Raw genomic sequence first — 27909 nt, forward strand, 5'->3', positions numbered from 1 at the left:
AATTAATTAGGTTTGAGCTGAAATAAACATGTATTTCAAATGAGAAAAAAATTGTCTACTGTTTAGAGATAACGTACTTTCCTGAATCGATGTATTAGCTCACTAGATTTTTATGTATGACTTCTAGATCGAAAACATTGAAATACAACAACCTTTGAAATATATCATTTCCAGTAAGACTAATTAATACAAAAGTTCAGAACAGTGAACTGCATAATTTAAATAAATAAGTTCCACAGGGGAAATTAATTTACATTAGTTTGTAAATTCGTGTAACGTGTGCTCAGATAAAGGATTGTGTGATCAAGATTTTTGGGAAGAATAAGAGCAGGAAATGAAGCAAAACCGAGTATAGATCCTAGCTATTGTAACTATAAATCTGAAATACAAGGTAGGATGAATGAAATAGACATTTACAAAACTTATCTTAGTGGTATATTTCTTTCCAAAAGGTGGATCAATACAAATGGTATTAGTTAAACTTCTCAGGTGTGAGTATATAAAAATTAACAGTCTTACTCAATAATCTTTTATTTCTGAACTTGTATTTGTAACTCTTTTTCAGTCTATGGTTTCGTTTCTTCTTCTTTATCCTGATGATCTTCAGTTTCTTGGTCTAATGTGAGACGTTGCTGAGCTTCCACATCCTTTTCAGAGACACCTTCTTTCATTTCTTTGGCCATAGACTTTGGGAAATTCCACTCTTGTACTTTGGATGATGATGTGAGAATGTGTATCAAACCAGGAACTAAAAGGATGCCTGCTGATATAAGGAAAACTTTCTTCCACTGGTCAGATGATTGCTGCAACAAATTGTTGTTCATGTTAGCAAAATATTTATTCCTGATAAATGTCTTAATGCACCTTCTTGCAGGAGACTAAATATCACGAATATTCGAATGGTACTGATACGAGAGAGATAGAGGGAGAGAGAGAGAGAGAGAGAGAGAGAGAGAGAGAGAGAGAGAGAGAGATGTGAGAGGTGTTCAATAAATAATGCAACATACTTTTTCTGAAAACAGTTTGTTTTTATTTGGGATCCAATACACCATACTATTCCTCGCTCTTTCGGCTACGAAACCCTATTTTTGAACATGATCTCTGTTCAATGTGAAGGCCTTATGCCACCTTACTAGGAGGGCCTTGTGTGGCCAAACGTTATCACTTTACTGGTCGACGTCAGAGCCAACGTCTTGCCGCATCAATAACATCCCCATCATCCACATACTGCTTCCCACAGAGTGCATCCTTCATTGGGCCAAACTGATGGAAGTGGGAAGCTGCAAGATCCAGGCCGCTGGAGGAATGAGGAAGAACAGTCTAATGAAGTTTCGTGAGCTCCTCTCAGGTGAGCAGACTTGCATGAGGCCGTGCATTATCATGTAAGAGGAGAAGCTCATTTGCATTTTTTAGGTGACGAACCTGCTAAAGTTGTTTCTTCAATTTCCTGAGGGTAGCACAGTGCACTTTGGAGTTGATCATTGTACCATGAGGGAGGACGTGAAACAGACGAACCCCTTCAGTCCCAGAAGACCGTCGCTGTGACTTCACCAGCTGGCGCTGCAGCTTTGAACGTTTTCTTCAGAGGAGAGGTGGTGTGGCGCATTCCATGAAATGGCGTTTTGTTTCTGGTTCAAAGTGATGAACCCCTGTTTCATCGCCTGCGCCGATTTTCGACAAAAATTGTCACAACGAGCCTCGTAAGTCACAGGCAACACTTTACACATCGTCCTTCATTGCTCTCTATGGTCTTCTGTTAGGCAGTGAAGAACACAATGTGCACACGCCTTTAAGTACCCAAACTGGTGGACGAGTGTGTCAGTACTACCAACAGAGACGTCCAATTGTGCAGCAAGGTTTGACTGTGATGTGTCGATCACCTCGAATAAGATTATCCACACATTCCTACACTGGAGCAGTAACAGCTCTGTACAGCCGGCCAGCACACACTACTGACTTGTTGCGATGATTACATGCACCTCGTCCAACAATTCACCATTCTTTAGTTCACTCCCGGGTCTCTGTAGACATTCTGCAAGAGCCTATGAATACCTCCTATGCTCTGGTTTCCCGCTAAAAGAAACTCAACGAGAGCTCTCTGCTTGGAACGCATCTCCGTTACAGACGCCGTTTTGAAGGCTACATACAGCGCCACCATCTATCTGAATTATGTGAGGCTATAGGGGCTGGAGCGGGAATATTTCACGGTATCCCACTACGCATTCCGCGTTCTTTCACCCGAGATTGGCCGAGGAAAACAAAATGTGTTGCATTACTCACTGAAGGCCCATCGTGTAATGGTTATGATACATTGTTAAAAATTGAATTTAAACCGAACTAAGCCGGTATTGCATGCCGCACTTACCGAAAAAACTGTCAGTTCCAGACTTGTTTGTTTGGGCTGTGATGTAGATTTGTGTATGATATGCGTGTCATGTAATAGTGGCTTTTAGTTTAGCATCTAGCATATTTAGTGCAACCCATGTGCAGTCTAACCCTTTCGATCATGGCGTCCTCACATAAGGACATGCTAAATAAATGCTTAGTGTATTAAAATTCGTAAAATTTTAGCATTTGTAGTTGTTGTGCTCATATTTTCACAAGCACGGAATTTATTTGAGACAAGTGTCGACATCTCCTGTCCATCTGTGGCACCACAAAACGAAACTGAATGTGCACAGTCACATAGACGCTTCCCAGTAATCTTTGTGCCTCCCACAGCTGGTTAATATCTTATGAATTTAGGTTTAAAAAATTATTTGTTCATAGGAAGGTAGATTCTTGAAGGTGAAACCTAAAGGTGCCTTTCACAACGAAAGGTAAGTGACATATGTATAACTTTATACATGTCTCCAAATGAGAATATTGTGACTGAAAGGTTGTAATAGCATAGAAATTTAGGACATCATTACGCTGTCTTTTTTTAGTCATCTTACGGTGATTTCACAATGCCCTGTGTCCAAGACAGACGAAGGCCACTTACAGAAGAAGAAGCTATAGAGATCCTTAATTCACCTGAAATTGACAATTTCTTCGATGAGCCTGGCTATAATTTTGAACAAGAGGACAATGATGGAGGCAATGTTAGACGTTTTATATCATACGGTATGTTGTAAGCTGAGTAGCCTAGACGCAAAGCCCGCTAACTGCATGATAAGTGACACTGAGATAATCACGAAAAACTCTTCCCATTCGAACGACAATGCACTGGCAGCAAGAATGTTATTATTGCGTACAAATTTGTTACAACGCTGCCAACCTAAAGCTGAATAAGAAAAATATCCATTCTAATCGTAGCAGACAGAAAGGTAGCTTTGAATGTCCAGATGTCTGATGTCTGCTCACATGCTTTGTATCCGGACGTGGCAGAGCGCCACGCCTATTGGGCATTTAGCAGCCTTCTCTCCTGAGAACAACATGCAGTTAGCTGCTTTTGAAACCAAACATGATTTTCGAATGCCATTTTCGATGGTTTGTAGCCGGTTTTGCAACCTGAAAGTGGACGCATGTTTGCTCGTGGAGTTGATATTGCATGTGCAAATGCATGGATTGAGTACAAGCAAAATGCATCAGAAACAGGTGTTTCTAAAAAAAAAAGACCCTTGATTTGCTTCACTTTAAAGCAAGTGTGGCCAAAGTATTGACAAAAATAAATAAACTAGCTGCCAGGAAAAGGGGGGTGTCTCTCTAGTGACAATCCAAGTTCTTCAAAACGAGCCAACGTGGGAGTTCGTCCAGATGCTGAAGTTCGTTTGGACAGCTGGCATCTTCCAGTGGTCAGTAACAAAAAATCATTTGACAGGTGCTAGAAACCAGGTTGCAAAGGCAAAACACAAATTTTATTGTGTAAAATGTAACATTCACTTATGTTTGGATAGAAAAAAATGTTTGACTATCATTCTTCACTAGTGTAAAATCATGGTTTAAGTATATAATCATTAAGTAAGCTTTATGTAATTTGTGTATTTTAGTGAAATAAAATCAAACAAAATATTTTAACTTTTCGCCTTATACTGCACCCAATTGAACACAATGTTCTCATTTGGATACTAGTTGTATCTCCCCTTGGGGGGCACTTCAGAATATTTTATACATCTGAAAAATCATAATTTAATTCGACGAACTGGATAGCAAAGCCACGATTTTTTATCAGGAAATACATAATTTGTGACCAAAAGGGCTAATATAAATTATTTAGTCTATCCCTTTAATTTAGAATGTGCTTGATTGCATTTTTCCCTTAAGCAATATTCTTTGCACAGCTTACAGATCCTATTTACTTCTGTTTCATACAGAATTCAAATATTTTGTAGAACAAAGTGAATGTTTTAATTCTAATTTGTGATACATGTATATGTAAAAGTTGACAATGCCGAAAAACAACATAAAGCATGCTGTAAGGAGTACGCTTTATACCAGAGAACTGTCACTCAGATTAGCAACAGCTACTTTCTCTAATGTGTTCATCTAGTGTGCATTGTCGATAACATGAGAATTACTAACCAGAATATAATTGACTACTATGCTTCACTAATGTTCACTAAGAAACAATAATTTAATGACATTGCCAAATCATACTTTTAGAAATGATAGAAGATTCAAAGGAGAGAAACACATAATTCAATATAAGGTATTCATATAATAAGAAAAGCTTCAAAAGAGGTTGTCAGCTGCTGCAAAAAAGTCCTTCTATAGTATGAAACATTGAACAGTTTTTTCTAAAAGGAATTGCATAATGCACTACAATACTACCAACCCTGTATATCCATAGAGTATAATAATTAAGAAAGCAAAATCAGATTAATTTTAGCTCAAATGGATGCAAGCACGTCCCTTGTACCAAGTGAAATAAGTGCAAGTGACTATTTAACATACGATTAGTGCAGATGGAGACAATGTTATAAGAGCTGTGTAAAACATCAACCTGCAAAAAACAATGATAGAACTCCAGTCTGATCATAGTTTTATGGTGGCCATTCACATGAGTGGTCAATTGGTTAGTGTTCATGACAGTATAAGAGATGCTCAGTGATGGTAGTGAAAATGGTGAATGACATGTCTCCCTTCATTATTGCCTCTTGGAATAGACTGTGATCATAAATATGATGGATTTACAGATAGTAGCATATATATGGAACAGGTTTCCATATTGTCTTCGACTTGTATATATGCCTTGTGGCAAGGATTTGGAAAATACAGTGATATAATGAAAAGAACACAGTATTTAGGTTATGTGGTCAGCAGAATCCTGGTCTGGGAGTTATGAAAATGAATCTCACCATCATATATCTGATCTCAGATTACAACTGAAGGTAGCTGAAGTGATGGTTGTGAGTGTGGTTTAGTTGTTCAATTTGAGTTCAGGGTAAGGTAATAGGTGAAATACTGGTTAATAACAGATGTAACACACACAGATCTCAAGCTGCAGGGAAGGATTATGCATGTACATGTGTATGCACATTGTGGCTTTAAGGGTGGAGGGGGAGTATGATTTCTCATCACTTTCATTTTCCTCTTGTTGCTTAACACTTGATGTACACAGGCAAAAACTGCCTATAAACACACAATTCTACATGTCTGTGCAGAATTTTACATAATCACAACAACTTTAAAAAGAAGAGCTAACAAAAAATGACTTCAACCTCAAATTAAATACTTAGATATCATTGCTTACTGGCCACAGTATATGGAGAAAACTGTGGATCATCTGTCGCTAACTTCTACAGTTTGTGTTTAGTTCACTATTTACTGCAAAACATTGAAAAGATATGGAAATATGACAGAGAAATGTTTCAAATGAAGTAGTCATGCAAAACTAAACCTGTGTATATTTTTGATCTCTTAGACAGACCTTACTCTATCATCTTGGATAGCACTATAAATATGTTTCTTTTCTGGTTTTCTTTATTAGTTACTAAATAAGAAATAACAGAACTCATAAACTTTTTCGTTATTCTATCCTAGATTTACCTTTGTTTAGTACACACACACTCACACACTCACACACACACACACACACACACACACACATACACACACACGAACTTGCATGCAGTATATTGTCACTGTTCGACAGCAACTATGAGGTGTGTGGTTCTTTTAACTCCTTTCATTATTTGTACTCAAACTAAGCCTTTCCAGTACTGTCCTTACTATCAACATTGACTCAATACAATTTTTTTATAGAGTCTCATGGATTTCAAAACATTAATGTGCCAAGATGCAGAGAAACAATACACATATATCTGTACATAAACTAAACTATTGCCGCAAGTTTTTAGCAAATTACACAGGTGTTCAGTGTGGCTGCCCTATTTGGTGCTACAAACCATTCAAGTATTTTTACACCTGCTGTAAGACATCACCTAGGATCACTGTGAATATCATTTATGTGTTTGATAATCCCTCCCCACAGCTGTTCAAAATCAAGTAGCATTAAAGCAATGAACCCATAGCCTTTCATGTAACTCTATGGGAAAAGTCATAGTGATTAAGGTTAACTGGCTATGCAGAACTGAAGAGGACAAGTGAGGCGAAACTGTAAGTGTGTCTAATCCTATATTGCTAAAATTTGCCATTCAGGTGATCATGTAGAACACATCAAGTTAGAAGCTCATGATCCATGCATTTCATTGATTCGTTAGGCTCCTTTTCAATGACTTGTTCATGTTGAACTGCTCGGACAACCTAACTTTTCCACTGTAAACAAGTAACCAATTAAACGATTTGTTTTAGACCTGTCCTGAAATTTTCACTGAACTTCTCATTACGATTATATCACATTTAGTGAATTCAAGATGCAAAATGCACATATGGCTTCTCTTGTAATCCCACTGAATGCCTTAATAGATTTGTTGATTTAAGTATGCAGACATCCCGTGAGATCGCTAGGTGCAGTGCAGAAGGGTACATTCGCTGGTGCCATATCACATTGAAAAACAGCTTCATCAGTTTTAAGCGCTGCTGTGGACCACCATAATCTCACTTGTCACAACCAGCCATTGTTTACAACAAGCCCCCTGATGTATCCACTTGTGCTGACTCTGCATGCCTGGACTGTTATTTCATGCTTCATTGTTATCCCCCCACTGGCATTTGGCTAGCACATGGACTTCCACCTCTGCCTAATGTGGTACTGTCCTCATTCACTGTTCGCCCAATAACTGTGTTTTCAGTGAACAAAATGACAACACATGGGTGCACTGAGAGTGTGGCTCATATTACAGTTCTTCTTTGTTGAACCTATATGCCGAGCTCTCCTGTTGTCATATGTGAATTATTCAACACACATTCAGAGTACTGTGTTGGCCACGAGGTAGCCAGCTTCAGAAGTTTCTTGTTAAGTGTATTTACAGAAGTGTCAGGAACTATTACTTTCTGTGATTTATTTGTAAATAATTTGTGCTTAATAAAATCTGTGTTGTTGAAGACTTATAATAGTTACCATGAATGGCAAGCTCTGATACTACTGCCCTCTAATGATGTGCACTGCAACTAACTCAGGTAAATATTATGAAACTTCATATCAATTCCAAAGAAAGCAGGTGCTGACAGGTTTGAAAATTATCTAACTATCAATTTAATAAGTCATGGTTGCAAAATACTAACACGACTATTTTTCATATGAATGGAATAACTGGTAGAAGCTAACCTCAGGGAAGATCAGTTTGGACTCTGTAGAATTGTATGAACATGCGAGGCAAGTCTGACCCTATGACTTACCTTAGAAAATAGGTTAAGGAAAGGCAAACCTACTTTTATAGCAATTCTAGACGAAGAGAAAGCTTTTGACAATGTGGACTGGAATATTCTCGTTCAAACTTCGAAGGTGGCAGGGGTAAAATACAGGGAGTGAAAGGTTATTTACAGTTTGTACAGAAACCATATGGCAGTTATAAGAGCCATGGGGCATGAAAGGGATACAGTGGGTGAGAAGGGCGTGAGAAATGGTTGTAGCCTAACTCTGATATCATTCAATCTATATATTGAGCAAGCAGTAAAGGAAACAAAAGAAAAATTTGGAGCAGGAATTACATAAAATCCAGGGAGAAGAAATATTTGCCAATGACATTGTAATTCGGTCAGAGGCAGCAAAGGACTTTTAAGAGCAGTAGAATGAAATGGACAGTGTCTTGAAAGGAGGATATAAGATGAACATCAACAAAAGCAAAACGAGGATAATGGAATATAATCGAATTAAGTCAAGTGATGCTGAGGGAATTAGATTAGGAGATGAGATACTTAAAGTAGTGGATAAAATTTGCTATTTGGGCAGCAAAAAATTAGAGAAGATATAAAATGTAGACTGGAGATGGCAAGGAAAGCGTTTCTGAAGAAGAAAAATTTGTTAATATCGAGTATAGATTTAAGTATGAGGAAGTCTTTCTTGAAAGTATTTGTATGGAGTGTAGCCATGTATGGAAGTGAAACATTGACGACAAATAGGTTACACTAGAAGAAAATAAAATCTTTTGAAATCTGATGTCACAGATGAATGCTGAAGATTAGGTGGTTAGATCATGTAACTAATGAGGAGGTATTGATTAGACTTAGGGAGAAGAGGAACTTCTACCACAACATGACTAGAAGAAGGCATCAGTTGGTAGGACACGTTATGATGCATCAAGGGATCACGAATTGAGTATTGGAGGGAAGTGTGCAGGGTAAAAATTGTACAGGGAGACCAAGTGATGAATACACTAAGCAGATTCAGAAGAATGTAGGTTGCAGTAGTTACATGGAGATGGAGAGGCTTGTACAGGATAGAGTAGCATGGAGAGCTGATCAGAGCAGTCTTTGGACTGAAGATCAACAACAATATCTTGCAGTAGTTTGTCAGTAATTTTCCAGAACCCCTGATGAAGTTTACAACTTTAATATTAGTAGCTTAACATCAGTGAATATATTCACTACAAGGCACCATTATCAATTTTATCTGTTGCCCATTGACTTTCACATATGCCAGTATTAAATTCCTGTCACAGCAAGGCCACTCAGAGGTTTAAAATTAATGTCACCTCATGTAAAAGCTCTTTTCATTAAACAAAGTCTTCAGAAAAATATGTGTGTTGTGCTCAAAATAAATGAAGCTTACTTTGTCTCATCAATATTACATTTCATTCCTGTGGCTCACAAATTACATTTTCCATTGTCAGCATGTTTACCTTGAGCAGAAAGTTGTGTCAGATATTTCTGGGCACTGATTCCTCTATTGACACATGGTTACTACACCACAAAATTTAAGTTTCAATAGTATCATTAAATATCAGCTAACTGAAGTTATCAAACATTAGCAAGAACGGTATAACTTACATTTTTGTATGTCAAAACACCAACAAGAGCAGCAGATAAAAATCCTGGAGTCACACAAACCATATTACCAATGCCCATGAGTACACCTGATGGAAGAAGAACAAAGTAAAATTTCAGTAGTAGACACTTCAATTACAAGAAGGAAACTTACACAAGATTTGAGACAAATTATCAAAATTCGGAATAAATTATTCAACAAAAATTGCTGTTTTACCCTTTTTTCAAACAATTATGAAATTGTAGTACAAAACATGTATGTAAGAGTATTAATATCGTTTGTGAAGCTCTCTGATACAATAAAATAGTTTAGACCATCAAATAATATGAATATATTTACTTTCTCTGAGTTTTCTATTAGTTTAATCCTAAATATAGCAAACAATTTAAAATCACCAGACAATGTGATACATGGTATTTTTTGCAACATAATAAAGTAACTGATAGTATCATTTACTACTTAAAATATTGCACAAGAGTGTATATCTCACAGATATTTTCCTGAAATACTTAAACTGTCTAGCACAGTTCTGATGTATAAAGAGGAGATAAAGAGTCTTCTTCAAGCTTCAGACCAAATTCAACATTTCCTAATATAATGTAATATTTCATTTATGATGATCTGTGGTTAAAGTCTGAGAATAATTAATAAAGCATAATAGGATTTTAAGAAATGAATGTCAACTGTTGGTGCTATAAACTCTGTAATTAATTATGTCCTTAAAATGATCATGGACAGTGGCTTTTCACATTATGTGATCTAAGCAAGGCTTTAAATTATGTAGAACATTATACTTACACAAACTAGTGTTTCATTTCATTAGAGACTAAATTCTACAGCTTTCAAAACTCTATCTTTTAAATGATAAACAAATTGTCTGTATAAATAATTAAGGATCTAGTGCAGAATAAACTGGTGTAAAATTCTGGATGGAAGAACAACAGTTTGGAACAGATAAATTGCTATTAAACACCTAGTGAAGGCGTTGAGTCAGAGACAGGGACAGTGAAACAGAATGTTGAAATATTTGAGCTTTCGCACAAAGTCCACTTTAGCAGTAATAATATACATTCACAAAAGATTAATTCTCACTGTCTCCAAGCACTGAGGCCTGCATTGACTATAGCAAATACTCTGAAACTGTACAATGTTTCTCTTGCACGTATCTTTCATTGTTGTTGTCAAATATTCTCAGTATGGTATCACTATTAAGATATTGTCTGCCTGTGTGCTGTGCAGTTGTGTTCAGACAGTTAGTGTTTATGTAGCAGATTGCACTTTTCACCTCGGAAATGCCACAGTCGGGTAATTTTCTCTACTCAGGGAGTCTGTTTGCACATTTTCAGTTACTCCTCACTGCTTTGTTTGTATTTTTGCGATTTTATTCAGATTCTTTGCACAGTACAATATGGATAAAGACAGGGCTTGATATGAGCAAACACAAGGAGAACTGGCTGTTCTCCAGAAATGGTTGGTGGCTATGTTGACCACTGTCAACAGGCTTCTGGATGCTGCTCGAAGCTACAGTGACATCAGGGCATTGATGTCGAGACCTGCGACACCCTTCGTAACATTGGAATCCCTTGGTGACCTTGTTGTCACTGCCTCTTCCGACAGGCAACATCTGACCAATTTGTCTTCACTCGAGAGTTAGTGGTGGACAGTGGTGGGTTTGGGTGTCACTTAATGGAAGGCAAAAGACGGAATGGACTGCAGTGATAGCTTCTTACACATTAGCAACAGATACAAGGTGCTACCTGGTGTTGATAATACTTCTGAGAGCACAAAATTCCTTTCTTATTGGGTCAGAGGCCGATTTTCCTACCCAGTCCGGACAAGTGCAGAGGCTGAATATGTCAGTCACTGGGAGCTCCAATTTTAGGTGGGTAATGGAGCTGCCCAGGCACACAGCATGCAGGGCAGGACAGAATGCCAGTGCGCGCTCGGTATGTTTGCAGGAGGGCCTCGACTGTGAGGTGAAAAAGGCTGTGCCTGTGACTATCGAGTGCACTGGGTGCAACCAGCTGCAAATAATTGAACATGTGGGCACTAATGTTGCTTGATGTGTGGTTTATGAGGTCATCCTCGCTTCCTTGCAGCAGATGGGTGATTTGGTGAAGACAGGTAGCATTGCAAATGAGGTGCAGGCTAAGCTGTTAGTTGCCTAGTACCAAGGGTCAAAGGGAAAATGAGCATAAGGAGAGCAATGAGAGAGGCGTTCAACGAGTTTGAAAACAAAATTTTGCCAAGCGATCTGAGTAAGAGGTTCTGGTCTTATATAAAATCAGTAAGCATTTGGAAATCCTATATTCATTCACTCAGTGACTACACTGGTACGGAAACTGAAGACAACAGAGAGCATGCAGAACTAATGAATTCGGTCATCCAGAATTGTTTCAGCATGGTCCCTCCTTTTAATTACCGTACGAACTTCGAAATGGCAGACTCTGAGATAACCGACCACGGAACACGAAAGCAACTGCAATCGCTCAGTTGCGGAAAGGCATCAGGACCAAATGTGAGACATGTAAGATTCTATAAAGATTATTCAGAAGAACATCCTCTCTTTCTAGCGGCAGTTTATTGGAGAGCGCTGAGTCAATGAAGGGTATCTAGCGATTGGAAAAACGTGCAGGTCATTCCCCTTTTCAGGAAGGGTCGTAGGACAGATGCACATAGTTATTGGCCTATATTGTTGACATCAATCTGTTGTAGAATTATGGAACATGTTTTATGTTATGAAATTACGATGTTTTCGGAGAACGAAAGTCTCCTCCATAAAAATCAACATGCATGCCACAAACAGAAATCTTGCGAAACTCAACTCTCTCTCTCTTCCTCCATGAGACCTATAGCAATGTAGAGAACAGAGCTCTAAATTCAAATGGAGAAAAATCATTCTCGGGCTGGAAAAAGATTTGTGCGAGGTTCTTGCAGGGCTAAATTTTAGGGCCTTATCTTTTTCTGCTGTTCATAAATGATTTACCTTTAAGCATTGATGTTCATTCCGTTTTATTCGCAGATGACACCTCGCTTTTAATTGAAAATGACAATTTAGAACAAATTCATGATACTATGGAAAATATAATGGGACACCTAGAATTATGGTTTCAGTAAAATGGACTGAAACGCAATGTCACAAAAACATAATTAGTGTAGTTCAGTGCTAAAACGTAATCATCATCTCCCATAAAATAGTGCATGGCGAGCAGGAAGTGACTGAAGCAAGTTATGTAAAATTTCTGCGTCTAAATCTTGACAAAAATTTAAATTGGAAGGCTTATGTAGACTTCTTAGCAAACAAACTAAACAGCCTATCTTAAGCGAGGAATGTCTTATCTGGTTCTACACTTATGGGCGCCAGGAAGATAGTCTACCACAGCTACTGTGAATTGGATACGGAATAACTTTCTGGGGAAATTCTATGAACAGCCCAAGATTACTTACACTTTAAAAGAGAATCACAAGAAACTGTGTTTAGTCCAAAAAAAGAACGTCATGTCGCCCATTATTAAAAAATTAAAAATACAAACCACCTCATCTCTGGAGATCTACGAAATTTTTATTTTCATATATAAAAGTCAAAAGTCACTTGACAATTTTCATTTCAACCACAATTAAAGTACTCATCACAGACGCAGTTTCAAACTTGCCTATCATAATTTAAAACTTTACACTCAAACACCATTGTACATGGGATTAAAAATGTACAATAAATTAAATAACACAAACCTGTTAAATATGGAGTTGTTATTAAAAACACTAGTGGAAAAACATTAACACTGGATTGAAGAATTCACATAGGACAGTTTCGCAATTTGAAAAGAAAAGAAACAATAAAGATTATGTACTATATAATAAATTGTTAATGTATTGAATAAATTGTATTGCAAGCTGCAGTAAATTGTATTGCAAGCTTGTTCAGCGAGTGGATCAAGCGATTTCAGAAAATAGTCAACAAAGGGCAATTTAGAACAAGCGAAGAGGAATATTGTCTTCAGGCATTGTTGTCCTTCATGACAATGTTATATTTGTTCTTGTTAAATTGTTCATGTGCAAAAATTCAGAAATGCCTGCTTCATCTACATGTACATCTACGTGATTATTCTGCTATTCACAATAAAGTGCTTGGCAGAGGGTTGAATGAACCACCTTCAGGCTGTCTCTCTACCATTCCACTCTCGAACGGCACACGGGAAAAACGAGCACTTAAATTTTTCTGTGCGAGCCCTGTTTTCTCTTATTTTATCGTGATGATCATTTCTCCCTATGTGGGTGAGTGCCAACAGAATGTTTTCGCAATCGGAGGAGAAAACTGATGATTGAAATTTCATGAGGAGATCCCGTCGCAACGAAAAGCGCCTTTGTTTTTAATGATTGCCACTCCAATTCACGTATCATGTCTGTGACACTATCTCCCCTATTTCGCGATAATACAAAACAACCTGCCCTTCTTTGTACTTTTACGATTGCATCCGTCATTCCCACTCGAAGCGGATCCCACACCGCACAACAATACTCCAGAATAGGGCGGACAAGCGTGGTGTAAGCAGTCTCTTCAGTAGACCTGTTGCACCTTCTAAGTGTCCTGCCAATGAATCGCAGTCTTTGGTTTGCTCTACACACAATATTATCTCTGTGATCGTTCCAATTTATGTTATTTGTAATTGTAATCCCTAGGTATTTAGCTTAAATATGTTAATTATTATAACCTAACTTTTTTCAACTAATTTGATGTGTCTCCAGCACAAAAATCTTTGATTCGTAACTCTGCGCTATGAGACAAATAAACAACATTCTGCATTAGGGTTGATGCCGTGTTCCTTGACTTCAGGAAGATATTTGACACTGACCCACACTGCTGTTTAGTCAATAAAATTCGTGCTTACCGAGTATGGGGCAGATTTGTGTCTGGGTTATAGGACCGTTTTTGTTTTCAACGTATGTAAATGATCTGGTACAAACGTCAGAAGCTCCTGAAGACTGTTTGCTGATGATAAAGTGTCTATAAGAATGTAGCAATGGCAGAAGACAGTATCTATTTGCAGGACGACCTCCAGGGGATTGATGAATGATGCAGGCGCTGGCAGTTGACAATGAACGTAAATAAATATAGCATAGTACCACTATAATAGTGCAGACAAATTGGTAAAAAGCAATATTTACCGTAAAATACTAAGGAGTAGCTGTCCAGAGCAATCTTAAGTGGAATGACCATACCAAACAAATTGTAGGAAAAGTGGGTGACAGACTGACAGTCATAGGAAGAATCTTAAGCAAGTGTGCCTCATTCACGAAGGAAGTGGCTTAGAAGGCCCATGTTCGCCCGGTTCTTGAGTATTATTCATCCATATGTGACCCTTACCAGGTAGGACTGATAGAAGAGATAGAGAAGATCCAACAAAGAGCGGTGGATTTCGTCACGAACCTTTAGTCGGTGCGAAAGAGTTACAGACATGCTCAACAAACTCCTGTGGCAGACGCTACAAGAGAGGCGTTGTGCATCATGGAGAGGTTTACTATTGAAATTTCGAGACCACACTTTCTGGGAAGACGCACACAACATAGTACTTCGTCCCACATACATCCTACGAAATTATCATGACGAGAAAATTCGAGAAATTAGAGCTAATGCAAAGGGTTACCTACAATTATTCTTCCCATGCGTCATTCGTGAGTGGAACATGGCGAGCGGGATCAGTTAGTGGTACCAGAAGTACCCTCCACCACACACCGTTAGGTGGCTGGCGGACTATGATATAGGTGTAGAAATCTGTACCCTTTGACATGCTTCACTACATTCAGTGATGCTTCATCATCAAATGGTTGTTTCCTGAAAGTTATTCAGATAACTGAATACTTAAAGCAAAGAAAACTTGAAAGTAAATACTACCTGTAACTTTGGCTATGAATGTACTCTGGGAACTGGTAATGAAACTGCATCTGCAACTACTTCTTTGAGTAGAACAGGCATCGCACATAAGCAGACAAAAAGTGTAGATAATTTTACATAAATTTACTCTCTATTATCTGATGACATATTCTTCTGGGTAATTCATTTGTAGACAATAAATTGTAAGCGAAAAGTAAGGAAAATGTGTGTAGAAAATAACTGACATCTCGACGTCTCCCCAACTTATGGCAGCTAGGAACTCTGCACTTGCAATTCATGACTTTAGTCTTCCTCCTGTTTTCCCTTCTTTTACAAAAGTGTGTTAAGATAAGTCAGTAGTTCACTTCACATTTGACTGATAGGAGGGAAGAGTTTATGTTAGCTCATGCAGCTCTCATAATGAAGTTTCTTCTAACTGGGTGCACATTCCACAGGGTCCAATTGTGTGACCTCTCTTGTTCTTGCCATTATGAAAGATCTTCCATCCTACACTGACAAAGCAGAAATAGTGCTCATCACTGATTATGCAAGATTCATAAGCAACCTAAATAGAACCACAGCAAAGGAGCGAGTAATAAAAAAAATGTAAAGTTTTATTGTCTGTCTGCTGAGAATATAGAAAACTGATTGTTCAGAATTCCTGCATACTGATTACATCTTGGAAATCACATATTGTAGTTCTTGTCAACAGCCTGAATTCAGCAACATCTGAGCTGTGTGTACTTGTTGACTTTGGTTATGAAAGCTTTAGAAAAATAGCTTACTTTGTGTTCCTCCTGTTCATCGAAGTCTTATGGAGTAATTTTATGTGGCAAATCCACACAAGCGCGAAGTATTCATTGCACAATAATGTGGTGTAAGGATAATGTCTGGTGGAGGCAAATACACTACTGGCCATTAAAATTGCTACACCACGAAGATGACGTGCTACAGGCGCGAAATTTAACCGACAGGAAGAAGATACTGTGATATGCAAATGATTAGCTTTTCAGAGCATTCACACAAGGTTGGCGCCGGTGGCGACACCTACAACGTGCTGACATGAGGAAAGTTTCCAACCAGGCGTTGCCTGGTGAAACGTTGTTGTGATGCCTCGTGTAAGGAGGACAAATGTATATCATCACGTTTCCGACTTTGATAAAGGTCGGATTGTACTCTATCGCGATTACGGTTTATCGTATCGCGACATTGCCGCTCGTGTTGGTCGAGATCCAATGACTGTTAGCAGAATATGGAATCGGTGGGTTCAGGAGGGTAATACGGAACGCCGTGCTGGATCCCAACGGCCTCGTATCACTAGCAGTCGAGATGACAGCCATCTTATCCGCATGGCTCTAACGAATGGTGCAGCCACGTCTCGATCCGATCGATCTGAGTCAACAGATGGGGACGTTTGCAAGACAACAACCATCTGCACGAACAGTTCGACGACGTTTGCAGCAGCATGGACTATCAGCTCGGAGACCATGGCTGCGGTTTCCCTTGACACTGCATCACAGGCAGGAGTGCCTGCTATGGTGTACTCAACGACGAACCTGGGTGCATGAATGGCAAAACGTCATTTTTTCGGATGAATCCAGGTTCTGTTTACAGCATCATGATGGTCGCATCCGTGTTTGGCGACATCGCAGTGAACGCACATTGGAAGTGTGTATTCGTCATCGCCATACTGGCGTATCACCCGGCGTGATGGTATGGAATGCCATTGGTTACACGTCTCGGTCACCTCTTGTTCGCATTGACGGTACTTTGAACAGTGGACGTTAGATTTCAGATGTATTACGACCCGTGGCTCTACCCTTCATTCGATCCCTACGAAACCCTACATTTCAGCAGGATAATGCACGACCGCATGTGCAGGTCCTGTACAGGCCTTTCTGGATACAAAAAATGTTCGACTGCTGCCCTGTCCAGCACATTCTCCAGGTCTCTCACCCATTGAAAACGTCTGGTCAATGGTGGCCGAGCAACTGGCTTGTCACAATACGCCAGTCACTACTCTTCATGAATTGTGGTATCGTGTTGAAGCTGCATGGGCAGCTGTACGTGTACACGCCATCCAAGCTCTGTTTGACTCAATGCCTAGGCGTATCAAGGCCGTTATTACGGCCAGAGGTGGTTGTTCAGGGTACTGATTTCTCAGGATCTATGCACCCAAACTGCATGAAAATGTAATCATATATCAGTTCTAGTATAATTTATTCGTCCAATGAATACCCGTTTATCATCTGCATTTCTTCTTGGTGTAACGATTTTAATGGCCAGTAGTGTATGTACAAAAACTAGGTGCTAGCAGAGCTTCACAAAACTTTTATTCTTTCATGAAACTTGTTGTGAAAGATAAGGCACAATTTGATATAAAGTATAATTTGATATTAAGAGTAGCATCCATAAAATAATAATAATAATAACAAATGTAAGTTCACTACCCACATCTTATCTTACTCTTGCACAAAAAGATGCAAACTATACAGCCATTAAAATATGAACACCTCCCTTGTGAGTTAACAAAGCTGGTAAATAATGAAGTTTTTAAAGTAAACTGATTTCATTTCTTCCCACTTCTGAGTAGATAGTATCTATGTGACTACTCGATTTATGAAATTTTTAGATTAAAATTTTTAAAATCTAGTTATATAAAGCATTCAGATGTTACTTTTTTTTACAGAAAGAAGGCTGTTAATATGTACCACAAAAAGATGAGTTGCTACAGGTACAAACCACAGAATATGAAAAAAAGAAACTAATGTCCAGCCAATGGATAACTGTTGTACTTCATCAATAACCATTATAGTCATTTAAAATATCAGACAAACAGTGGTCGATACTGTTCATCCTCTATTTGGGTAGAAAATAGAAAGAGGCCGTTTCATACAACAGCTATGAAATCCAGATCAATGCCATACTTACAAACACTATAAAATTTTAAGGTAGTATTATCACATTATGTGACCATATTCCAGAACTTCATGACCTCATTCATGAGACCGATGCTGCAGGAAGAGATTTCAGTGTTTTTATCTATACCAATAAGGTTAAATTCTTAGCATTTAACTAGAAACCTGTATCTTCATAAGGGCAAGAATAATGTTGTGTAATAATAAGTTAAATGGTAAGCTAAGACAATGAATGGTCAGATACTTTATGTAGCCCTTTTGTCTGCACAATGTGGAGGTGAGGACCTTCACAATACATTTTCTGTATCACTTAAGCAGTGCTGTGTATTCCTTGTAATGACTGCCTCTATAATGAAGAAAGCCTTTGATAATATAGAGCAGAAAATTATTTTCATTACAGAATGTCATAAAATCATGTGTTTGGTCCATATTCTAGATGGAAAGGAGTTGTAAGAAAGGTTTAATTCAACAAGACTGCCATGACTTAAAATGCATCAGTATGTCTACAGAAATTTCAACAGCAAGTCAACCAATGACGATGTCTGAAGATAGAAATCTGGTCTAATAAGGGAATGCTAACTTTGCAAAACTGAGCTGAATGTGCATGAAGAGAAGAAGTAGATGAACGGTTGTTGTACGTGAGAATGCAGCATTCTATACTAAGTAACAGTCTTCTTACTATTTTTTCGTCATTAACTGTTAGAGCAGGCAGAATCAAGAATATACCAGATTAAATATTGGTAATGAACATTGTGCATTATGATAGGACCTACAGAATATGATGTACAAATGAATAACATTTGTAGCAGTTAAATATATTATCATGTATACTTACTGGAGAAATTTGGACTGAGGTCAATGTATGTAGCTAAAGCACCATTTGGTTCAGCTCCACTCATGGCAAGAGCTGCTGTTAGACAAATAGTGGCCATAATTGAGTTACAACCAGAGAAGGCCAACCCCAGCATGAAGATGCCTTGCAGAGTATTCACTGGCAACAGAGAAATATAAGAAAGGTAAATACAAACGAATAGCTCACTGTTTAATAAAAAAACTCAGTAAGGTATAATATAAATTACTCACTATTTAACTTCAAGTTCAGACAATGATAGTATACATCTATTGCAAACTTTTACAGATTTAAAATGAACAAAGTGTGTTTGATTCAGTTTGAAGTTAACTAGGTACGAAGAAACATTTATTCATTCAGAGATATACAGTGTACAAGTCTTTATTTATGCTTTTCATGCGTGAACAGAAATTGCACTATCAAGAAATGAGAGGAGATCAGTAATTTTTGAGAACATTTCTTATGGAGAACATCGATTTTTCTTTGTACTTTAAAATGAACTTAAACAGTCTCGACCGCAAGAAACCTTTGTTTTTGTGGTTACCAGTTTCGGTCAGTTTCTGACAATCTTTCGAGCTCATATTATGATAGTAGGCGATGGCAGTGAACGTAGCATGCGTTACGAACTCTACGAAAGTCAACTGCGGTTATGCCCATCTATTTAAACGACATGACTGTGTCAAACAGCACACAATTAATGCTGTATCCGAACACTACATATTTGTTTTTCTTACTTATCCGCGTTAACTTACATTTTTCTACGTTTTGATCTAGCTGCCATTCATCACACCAACTAGAAATTTTGTCTAAGTCATCTTGTACCCTCCTACAGTCACTCGACTTCGACACGTTACTGTACAGCACAGCTTCATCAGCAAAAAATCGCCAGTTGCTGCCCACCTGGTCCGTTAAATTATTTGTGTATGTAGATCAGGGCTTAAGAACTGGCCGGTTTTGAGCGCGAGTACTCGCGTCTGCTCAGGCACGTGCTCGCGAGCAGGTGCAAGGTCGCTGAGCAGGGCCGGAGGGGGGGGAGGGAGGGGAAATGCGCGCGCACGTTTGAATAGGGCCGCAGCGTGCCTATTGAATTCGCGCCAACTGTGTAACGTTTAAAGTACTGCGATCAGCTCTAACAGTCGCTTCGCTGGTTAAGAATCATGTCAAGTCGCCGTTGTGTAACCCCAACCATGCTTTCGCAGTTCAACCCCCATTGCGAGGAATTGTATCTGTTTACAGAAAAAGAGGGTGTTGCAAAATGTTTAGTATGTCACAAAACACTGAATTCTTTTAGGAAATTTAATTTGCAGCGACATTATATGTCGTACCACGCGAAAGACTACGGAAGTGGAAAATGTGATGGACCAGATCGTGCACAAGAAGTTATTAAACTTAAAAGGAAGCTATCCGAAGAAGATCTGGACGACGAAGAAAAATCAACTGAGGCAGAGTTAGTTACAAAATTGCTTTGCTTTTTGCAAAATCCCTGCGCCCCTTCATTGATGGCGATTTAATAAAAGAATGAATGGTAGTTGCAGCGGAACATTTTTGTCCATCTCAAGTTGAACAGTTTCGGATTGTGCCATTATCTAACATGACCATTATGCGTCGCATACAGGACATGGCAGACGACGTCCAGAGCCAGCTTGCAATTATCTGTAAAGATTTTATGGCGTATTCCCTAGCTCTGGACGAAAGTGTTGATATCACTGGAACAGCGCAGCTTGCCATATTTATTATTAAGATCTTCAGGTGAGGGAGGAGCTCCTCGATGTAGTAGCCATGAAGAACACTACAACTGGAGGTCATATTTTAAGTAATGTTGAAGAAAGTGTTGAAAATATAGGATTGTCGTGGAATTCTTTAGTTTCAGTGTCTACAGACGGTGCACCAGCGATGACAGGGAAAAAATCAGGTTTCGTTGCACTGTTGAAGGAGAAAATGCAAAAACTGACCGTGCCGAATGAAATGAGGGGCGTTCACTGTGTGATCCACCAGGAAAACTTATATGCAGAGAGTATCACTCTAAAAAATGTGATGAGTGTTGTTGTTCGTACAACCTTTTTTTTTTAAAAAAAAAAAAAAAAGAAGAGATGGGGCCCCTCCACGCCCGCACCAACGTGGTGGTGACCAAACCAAAAGTTCTACTGTCACATCCGTAAACATGTTAGTTATCTAGTAAGTGGATCACAGGATGCTGGGCTGTGATGTTGTCCGTGCGTCTGGGTAAGACTACGCATTAACACGGTCCATCAGGTGATAGATAGTGGACGAAACGTGAGTGAGGGTAGCGATTTGAAGATCAGAGGGAAAAAAGTGCCATGGCTCGTGCCGTGGAAAAAAAAACCTCTGCGACAGTGGGATGGGTAGTAAGAGCAGTAGTGGCTTACTAGCTGCGATAGCTCATGCAAGGTTGGATTTGTTAGTATAGGTATCATGCATCATTACCGTGACAAGCGATGGCGATGTGTCCCAGTTGCTGTAGCTGCTACATTCCTGGAACAATCAAGACCGTTATACAGTAGTGGGAGATCGGCCATAGATCATCTCACTGTGTGGGGGATGTGTGGTGCTTGTTTGCATGCAGTGTACGGTACGGCTTCCCTGTGTGGTGCCACTTATTCGACAGTGTATTTCAGCTGGATATCCAGTAATGGCGTCTGATTAACAGGGGCTCGCCTGTGCCGTTATGTTTGCGTATGCTTGGCCATAGATGTTATGTCCTTACAAGTATGTCTTTTGGTCTTTTATGTTTCCATCTATGGTTGTGGTCGTAGTTCCCCAGATTCAGAATAAACGGGTTCTGCGGAAGTCTGGAGTTTCTGTATAGTCTTGTGGTGAGTTTGTGGATTACCTCCGTGAGAGTCTCAAGTCGGTATTCCCGGTGAAGGTCCGCTATGCGTGTGTATCGTGGAGCATTGCTTATGATTTTGAGTACTTTGTTTTGTATGAGCTGCAGACGGCGCAGGCGTGTAGGCGCAGCATATCCCCAGACAGGAGCTGCGTACGTCATCAGGGGTCGGATAAGTGTCATGTACATGGACCTCGACACCCTTCTGTTCAGTGTGCTACGCCTGTTGAGCATAGGATAGAGCTGTTTGAGCCTCGCGCTAGCTCGGTTGGTCATGTGTTGTATGTGGTCCCCCCAGAGTAATTTCCGGTCCAGCCAGACACCGAGGTATTTGACTTCCTCGCGGAAACGTATTGGACGTTCATGTAGAGTTATTGGTCTGCAGTAGCAGTGTTTGCGCAGTTGCTTCGGTCTTCTAGTGAACAGAACGGCTTCGCACTTGTCGACGTTTACTCTAACACGCCATTTCTCCAACCAAGGCTCGGCCACTCTAAGTGCAGTCTATAGGCGTGACGTAATGTTTGATGGTTTCCAGTCTTGCGCAAGGATGGCTGTGTCATCCGCGTAGATTGCCATCATTGTGTTGTGTGTGGTTGGGAGATCGTTTATGTAGAGGTTAAACAGTAGGGGCCCTAGGATGCTTCCCTGGGGTACTCCCGTGTGTATACCGTGTCGTGTTGATTGTTTTCCCTGCACGTCAGTGTTGAAACTCCTATCTGTGAGGTATGAGTGTATTACACGCAGCAGCCCGTCGGGGAATCCCGCGTCGCTGAGTTTGCGGATGAGGCCGTTGTGCCATAGACGGTCGAAAGCCTATTCGATGTCCAGGAACACCGCCCCTGTAGCTTTGTTTATGTTGAAGCCATATGTTATATGTTCAACGACCCGCAGGAGTTGTTGTGTTGTGGAGTGGTGATTCCTGAAGCCGAATTGCTCCGGTCTCAGGATGTCATTTGTTATGCAGTGCCTAGTGATGCGTTTGAGAATCACCTTCTCAACAATCTTATTGAGCGAGCTCAGAAGGCTGATGGGTCGGTAATTTTGTGGGAGGCTGTGGTCTTTCCCCGGCATCCTGAACATCAGGACCTTGGCCGTCTTCCAAAAGGCGGGGAAGTGTTGGTGTTTTAGTATGGCATTCGTTATGTGTGTTAGGTACTCAGTTGCTTTATCCGTGAACTCCTGGAGGACACGGTTTTGAATGCCATCATGACCAGGGACTTTCCTAGCAGCGGAATGCATTATAGCCCAGGAGACTTCGGCTTTGCTAGCATGTCGAATGTCGTTGTGCGATGGTTGGCCTAGAATGCGTGTAACCTCTTGGTCAGTAGCAAGTGTGAATACTGGATCTGATGGTACCAGGTTCGGTGTGAATGACGCTGCGAGTGTTCGGGCCATTATTTCTGCTTTCTCTTCCGCTGAGTATGCAGGTCCGTCAGGCCCTTGAAGCGTTGGGGTGTATATTTTCTCCCTGGTGAAGTGTCGGGCTAGTTGCCACACGCCAGATCGTGCGGTGTCCAGCCCTTCGAGTTTTTGGTTCCACTGTTGTGTTCTATGTGTTTGTATTCTATCGTGTATGATGCCCTGTAGTCTGTTAATGTGCCGTTTGAAGTACGGACGCCTGGTGCGCTGCCATTGTCTCCTGAGGCGATTCCTCATTGAGATTAGGCCCAGGATTTCCTGGGCCAGGGCCGCACTGCGTTGTTGTGAGGTGCGATTAGGTATGGTGCCTGCCATTGCGTCCTGGACGGCGTTAGTGAGGGTTTCTATTGCCTCGTCAATTTGTACTGTTTCGTTAATTTCGTGTATAGGTGGGATGTGGGTATCGAGCGTTTGCTTGAACAATGTCCAATTCGCTCGCCCGTAGTCCAACATCTTGCGTTGTTCCATGTGCTGCAGTGTTTCCTCATTGTATAGTATTACAGGTTGGTGGTTTGAGGGCAGATCGTTTTCAACGGCAACGTTGAGTGTCGCTGTAATGCCCTTGATGAGGGCCATGTCTATCACGTCTGGTCTGTGTCCCCTCTGATAGGGAATGTGCGTCGGTTCAGTCGGCGCTAGTATAATGTAGTTTCTGCCTAGTGAATGTTCGTACAGTTTTTTGCCGTTGGATTTCGTATGCGTGAATTCCATTCTGGGTGTTTTGCGTTCAGATCTCCAGCGACTATTACTCGCGGTGAAATTTTGAGTAGTGTGCTGCTATCGCGTGTTGAAATGCTTACAGGGCTGTTGTGTACCGATATCAGTGTGGTGTAGGCTCCGTTGAACTTGACTCTGACGGCCGTAGCCTCGATTTTTTCCAGTTCAGAGAGCTCTATGTTTGTGTGCTCAATGTCTTTGTGTATGACGATTGCAGTTCCACCTGCCACGGCGTCGCCCGGTCGGTCGGTACGATAGACACAATAGCCAGGAAAGTTTAATTGTTTGTGCGGTTTAAGTTTAGTCTCGCTCAGTAGCGCGACAAGGATTCCCTTGCGCTCCATGAACGCGCCAAATTCTGCCCTTTTGTTGTGGATCGAGTCTGCATTCCAGAACAGGATCTGTGATAGTGTGTGCGGGTCTGCGTTATGGGCCGGGTGTGGCATATTATTCATGTAAGAGCGTGAAAGAGTGTTGTGATGGCAGTGTGTATGACAGCCCAGTATTGCCCGGGTTCGGCGCTCATGAGCTGGGTGATGAGTGTAGTGACGGCCGTCAGCACCTTGGTAAGGATTTTAACGGTCATGGGTCGGGGGAATAGTGTTTCCAGTATTCCCCCAGGTGGTGTGTTGGTGTTGGGTGTGGCAGCCTGAGGTGCTGTTGTGGAGTTAGCGGCCGCTTGTGCGGGTATTGGTGTGTTGTTAGGAGCGGCATTTGTGCTTTGTTACAGAGGTTATGGCGCCTGTGTTACTTCTGTGGTGAGGGGGATGGTAGTGTGAGTTACAGTCTCGGTGTCTTGTTGACTGTTTTCCTGTGTGTTGCTGTTCTGTTGTTGCTGCGTGGCCTGTTGTGGTGATTTCGTGTTCCCCGCCCTGTGTTTGCGTGTACGTCTATTCCTCCCCTGGGCTTGGGGTTCGGGGAGTTCTTGTGTGGATGTGTTTTCCTGTATATGGTGCGTTTCTTCGCAGCACGTGATTTCCGGGAGTGGGGTCGTGTTGTGTGGGGACATAGGTGTTGGTACCGATGCTTGTTGGGTTCCAGGTGTGTCCTGTGGTTGTTGTGTGGCTGTTGCAGCGGTTGTTTCACGTGTGTGTGTAGGGCGCTGAGGTTCCGCAGCCTGTGCCGTTCCGCCAGGGCGTGCAACCGTGGCAAACGTCACGCCGTTCCTTACTGGGTTCGGCGCTGGCCTTGGGCGTGGTTGTTCGTACAACCAATTTTATAAGGAAGCATGGGCTACAACACAGGCAATTTAAAAGATTTCTTGAGCATGTAGAAAGCCAGCACGGTAGCCTGCCTTATTACAGCGAGGTCCGCTGGCTTAGTCGTGGCGAATTACGAGGGCAGTTCAATAAGTAATGCAACACTTTTTTTTCTGAAACAGGGGTTGTTTTATTCAGCATTGAAATACACCAGGTTATTCCCCAATCTTTTAGCTACACAACACTATTTTTCAACGTAATCTCCATTCAATGCTACGGCCTTACGCCACCTTGAAATGAGGGCCTGTATGCCTGCACGGTACCATTCCACTGGTCGATGTCGGAGCCAACGTCGTTCTGCATCAATAACTTCTTCATCATCCGCGTAGTGCCTCCCACGGATTGCGTCCTTCATTGGGCCAAACATATGGAAATCCGACGGTGCGAGATCGGGGCTGTAGGGTGCATGAGGAAGAACAGTCCACTGAAGTTTTGTGAGCTCGTCTCGGGTGCGAAGACTTGTGTGAGGTCTTGCGTTGTCATGAAGAAGGAGAAGTTCGTTCAGATTTTTGTGCCTACGAACACGCTGAAGTCGTTTCTTCAATTTCTGAAGAGTAGCACAATACACTTCAGAGTTGATCGTTTGACCATGGGGAAGGACATCGAACAGAATTACCCCTTCAGCGTCCCAGAAGACTGTAACCATGACATTACCGGCTGAGGGTATGGCTTTAAACTTTTTCTTGGTAGGGGAGTGGGTGTGGCGCCACTCCATTGATTGCCGTTTTGTTTCAGGTTCGAAGTGATGAACCCATGTTTCATCGCCTGTAACAATCTTTGACAAGAAATTGTCACCCTCAGCCACATGACGAGCAAGCAATTCCACACGGATGGTTCTCCTTTGCTCTTTATGGTGTTCGGTTAGACAACGAGGGACCCAGCGGGAACAAACCTTTGAATATCCCAACTGGTGAACAATTGTGACAGCACTACCAACAGAGATGTCAAGTTGAGCACTGAGTTGTTTGATGGTGATCCGTCGATCATCTCGAACGAGTGTGTTCGCACGTTCCGTCATTGCAGGAGTCACAGCTGTGCACGGTCGGCCCGCACGCGGGAGATCAGACAGTCTTGCTTGACCTTGCGGCGATTATGACACAAGCTTTGCTCAACGACTCACCGTGCTTTTGTCCACTGCCAGATCACCGTAGACATTCTGCAAGCGCCTATGAATATCTGAGATGCCCTGGTTTTCCGCCAAAAGAAACTCGATCACTGCCCGTTGTTTGCAACGCACATCCGTTACAGACGCCATTTTAACAGCTCCGTACAGCGCTGCCACCTGTCGGAAGCCAATGAAACTATACGAGACGAAGCGGGAATGTTTGAAAATATTCCACAAGAAATTTCCAGTTTTTTCAACCAAAATTGGCCGAGAAAAAAAATGTGTTGCATTACTTATTGAACTGTCCTCGTATTAAATCGATTTTTTTGCCTATTAGATGAGATAAATATGTTCATGGAAATAAATAACATGTGTGTTCCTGAATTGAAAGAGCCTTCGTGGAAATGTGATCTCGCGTTCTTAGCAGATTTAACTAGCCGTCTGAATGCTTTGAACATTTCACTACAAGGTAAAGATCTGCTAATTACTCGTTTGATAGATCGAATACGAGCTTTTAAAATGAAATTGACACTTTGGGTGAGTCAGCTGGAAACCGGAAATCTAGCTCATTTTCCTAAATTATCATCCATGCAAGATGTTCACAAAGACTGTGAACGTTATTCACATAGTTTAGTTGCCCTTAAGGAAGAATTTGATCAACGCTTTCAAGATCTGACAGCACTAGAGAGTCATTTTTATCTGTTCTTCTCTCCATATTCAGCGAATATTGAAGAGATTCGTCCTAAGCTGCAACTAGAAATTATTGACCTGCAGTGTGACAGAGAATACAGAGACAACTTTCAGAACAACAAAAACATTTTGGAATTCTACAGACACTTCCCTCAGAATAGATTTCCTCGCTTGCACAAACTGGCGGCTACAATAATATCAAAGATCGGTTCCACGTATGTTTGTCAACAACTGTTCTCTGCAATGAAATGTAACAAGACGCGCCTGAGAAACGCATTGTCTGATTGAAATTTAAACTGCACGCTGCGCTTACAATGCACAAGAACAATTACTCCAAACATAGACGCAATTGTAAAGGGCAAAAAGTACAAGATAACAGAGAATCCCACACTTCAGTGACTCCTTTTATTGTATAACAGTTCACAAATTAATACGAATGTAGAGGCATACAACACTAAGCTAATAAAATTATGTGGCACGTGTACATTCTCCTTTATTTGTTTCATTTGTCGCAGTAATAATTCGTGAGTGACATGCCTGCAGGTGGCCGCGGATTTACATTGACTGGCGGCAGCTGTTGTGTGCCTCACGTGACTCTCCCCACTCTCATACTTCCCTGGGGCACTCCTATCGATAATCTCGTCTCTGGTGAACACTCGCCGTCTAGCAAATCATACTGTGTTCTATAACTTTAGAGGTCTTCGAACCGTTTACATATCTTGGGACCTATTCCAGATGCTCGTTCTTTCCTTAACAGCCTGCAATGGGGCACCGTTTCCAACGCTTTCCAGAAATCTTGAAATGTAGATTCTGCCAATTGTGTTTCATCCGTAGTTCGCAGTACATCATGTGAGAAAACGACAAGCTGAATTTCGCAAGAGCGAAGCTTTCTAAAACTATGCCATTTCGTGGACATAAGAT

The 27909-nt window shown here is 40.8% G+C and overlaps 1 protein-coding gene across 1 annotated transcript in view; it reads right to left on the reverse strand.

Moving 5' to 3' along the window:
* Positions 1–443: 443 nt before the first annotated feature.
* The window catches only part of LOC126148612 (vesicular glutamate transporter 3-like), a 95262-nt gene continuing 67796 nt past the window's right edge, over positions 444–27909 (reverse strand). Inside the window, exons 7-9 of the mRNA XM_049915768.1 lie at positions 18936–19091; positions 9313–9398; positions 444–803 (exon numbers count right to left, since the gene is read on the reverse strand). Coding sequence (XP_049771725.1) covers positions 567–803; positions 9313–9398; positions 18936–19091 — 479 coding nt within the window. The 3' untranslated portion in view covers positions 444–566. The remainder of the gene's footprint in view (positions 804–9312; positions 9399–18935; positions 19092–27909) is intronic.

This window comes from Schistocerca cancellata, chromosome 2 (genome assembly GCF_023864275.1).
Source record: "Schistocerca cancellata isolate TAMUIC-IGC-003103 chromosome 2, iqSchCanc2.1, whole genome shotgun sequence".
Lineage (NCBI taxonomy): Eukaryota > Metazoa > Arthropoda > Insecta > Orthoptera > Acrididae > Schistocerca > Schistocerca cancellata.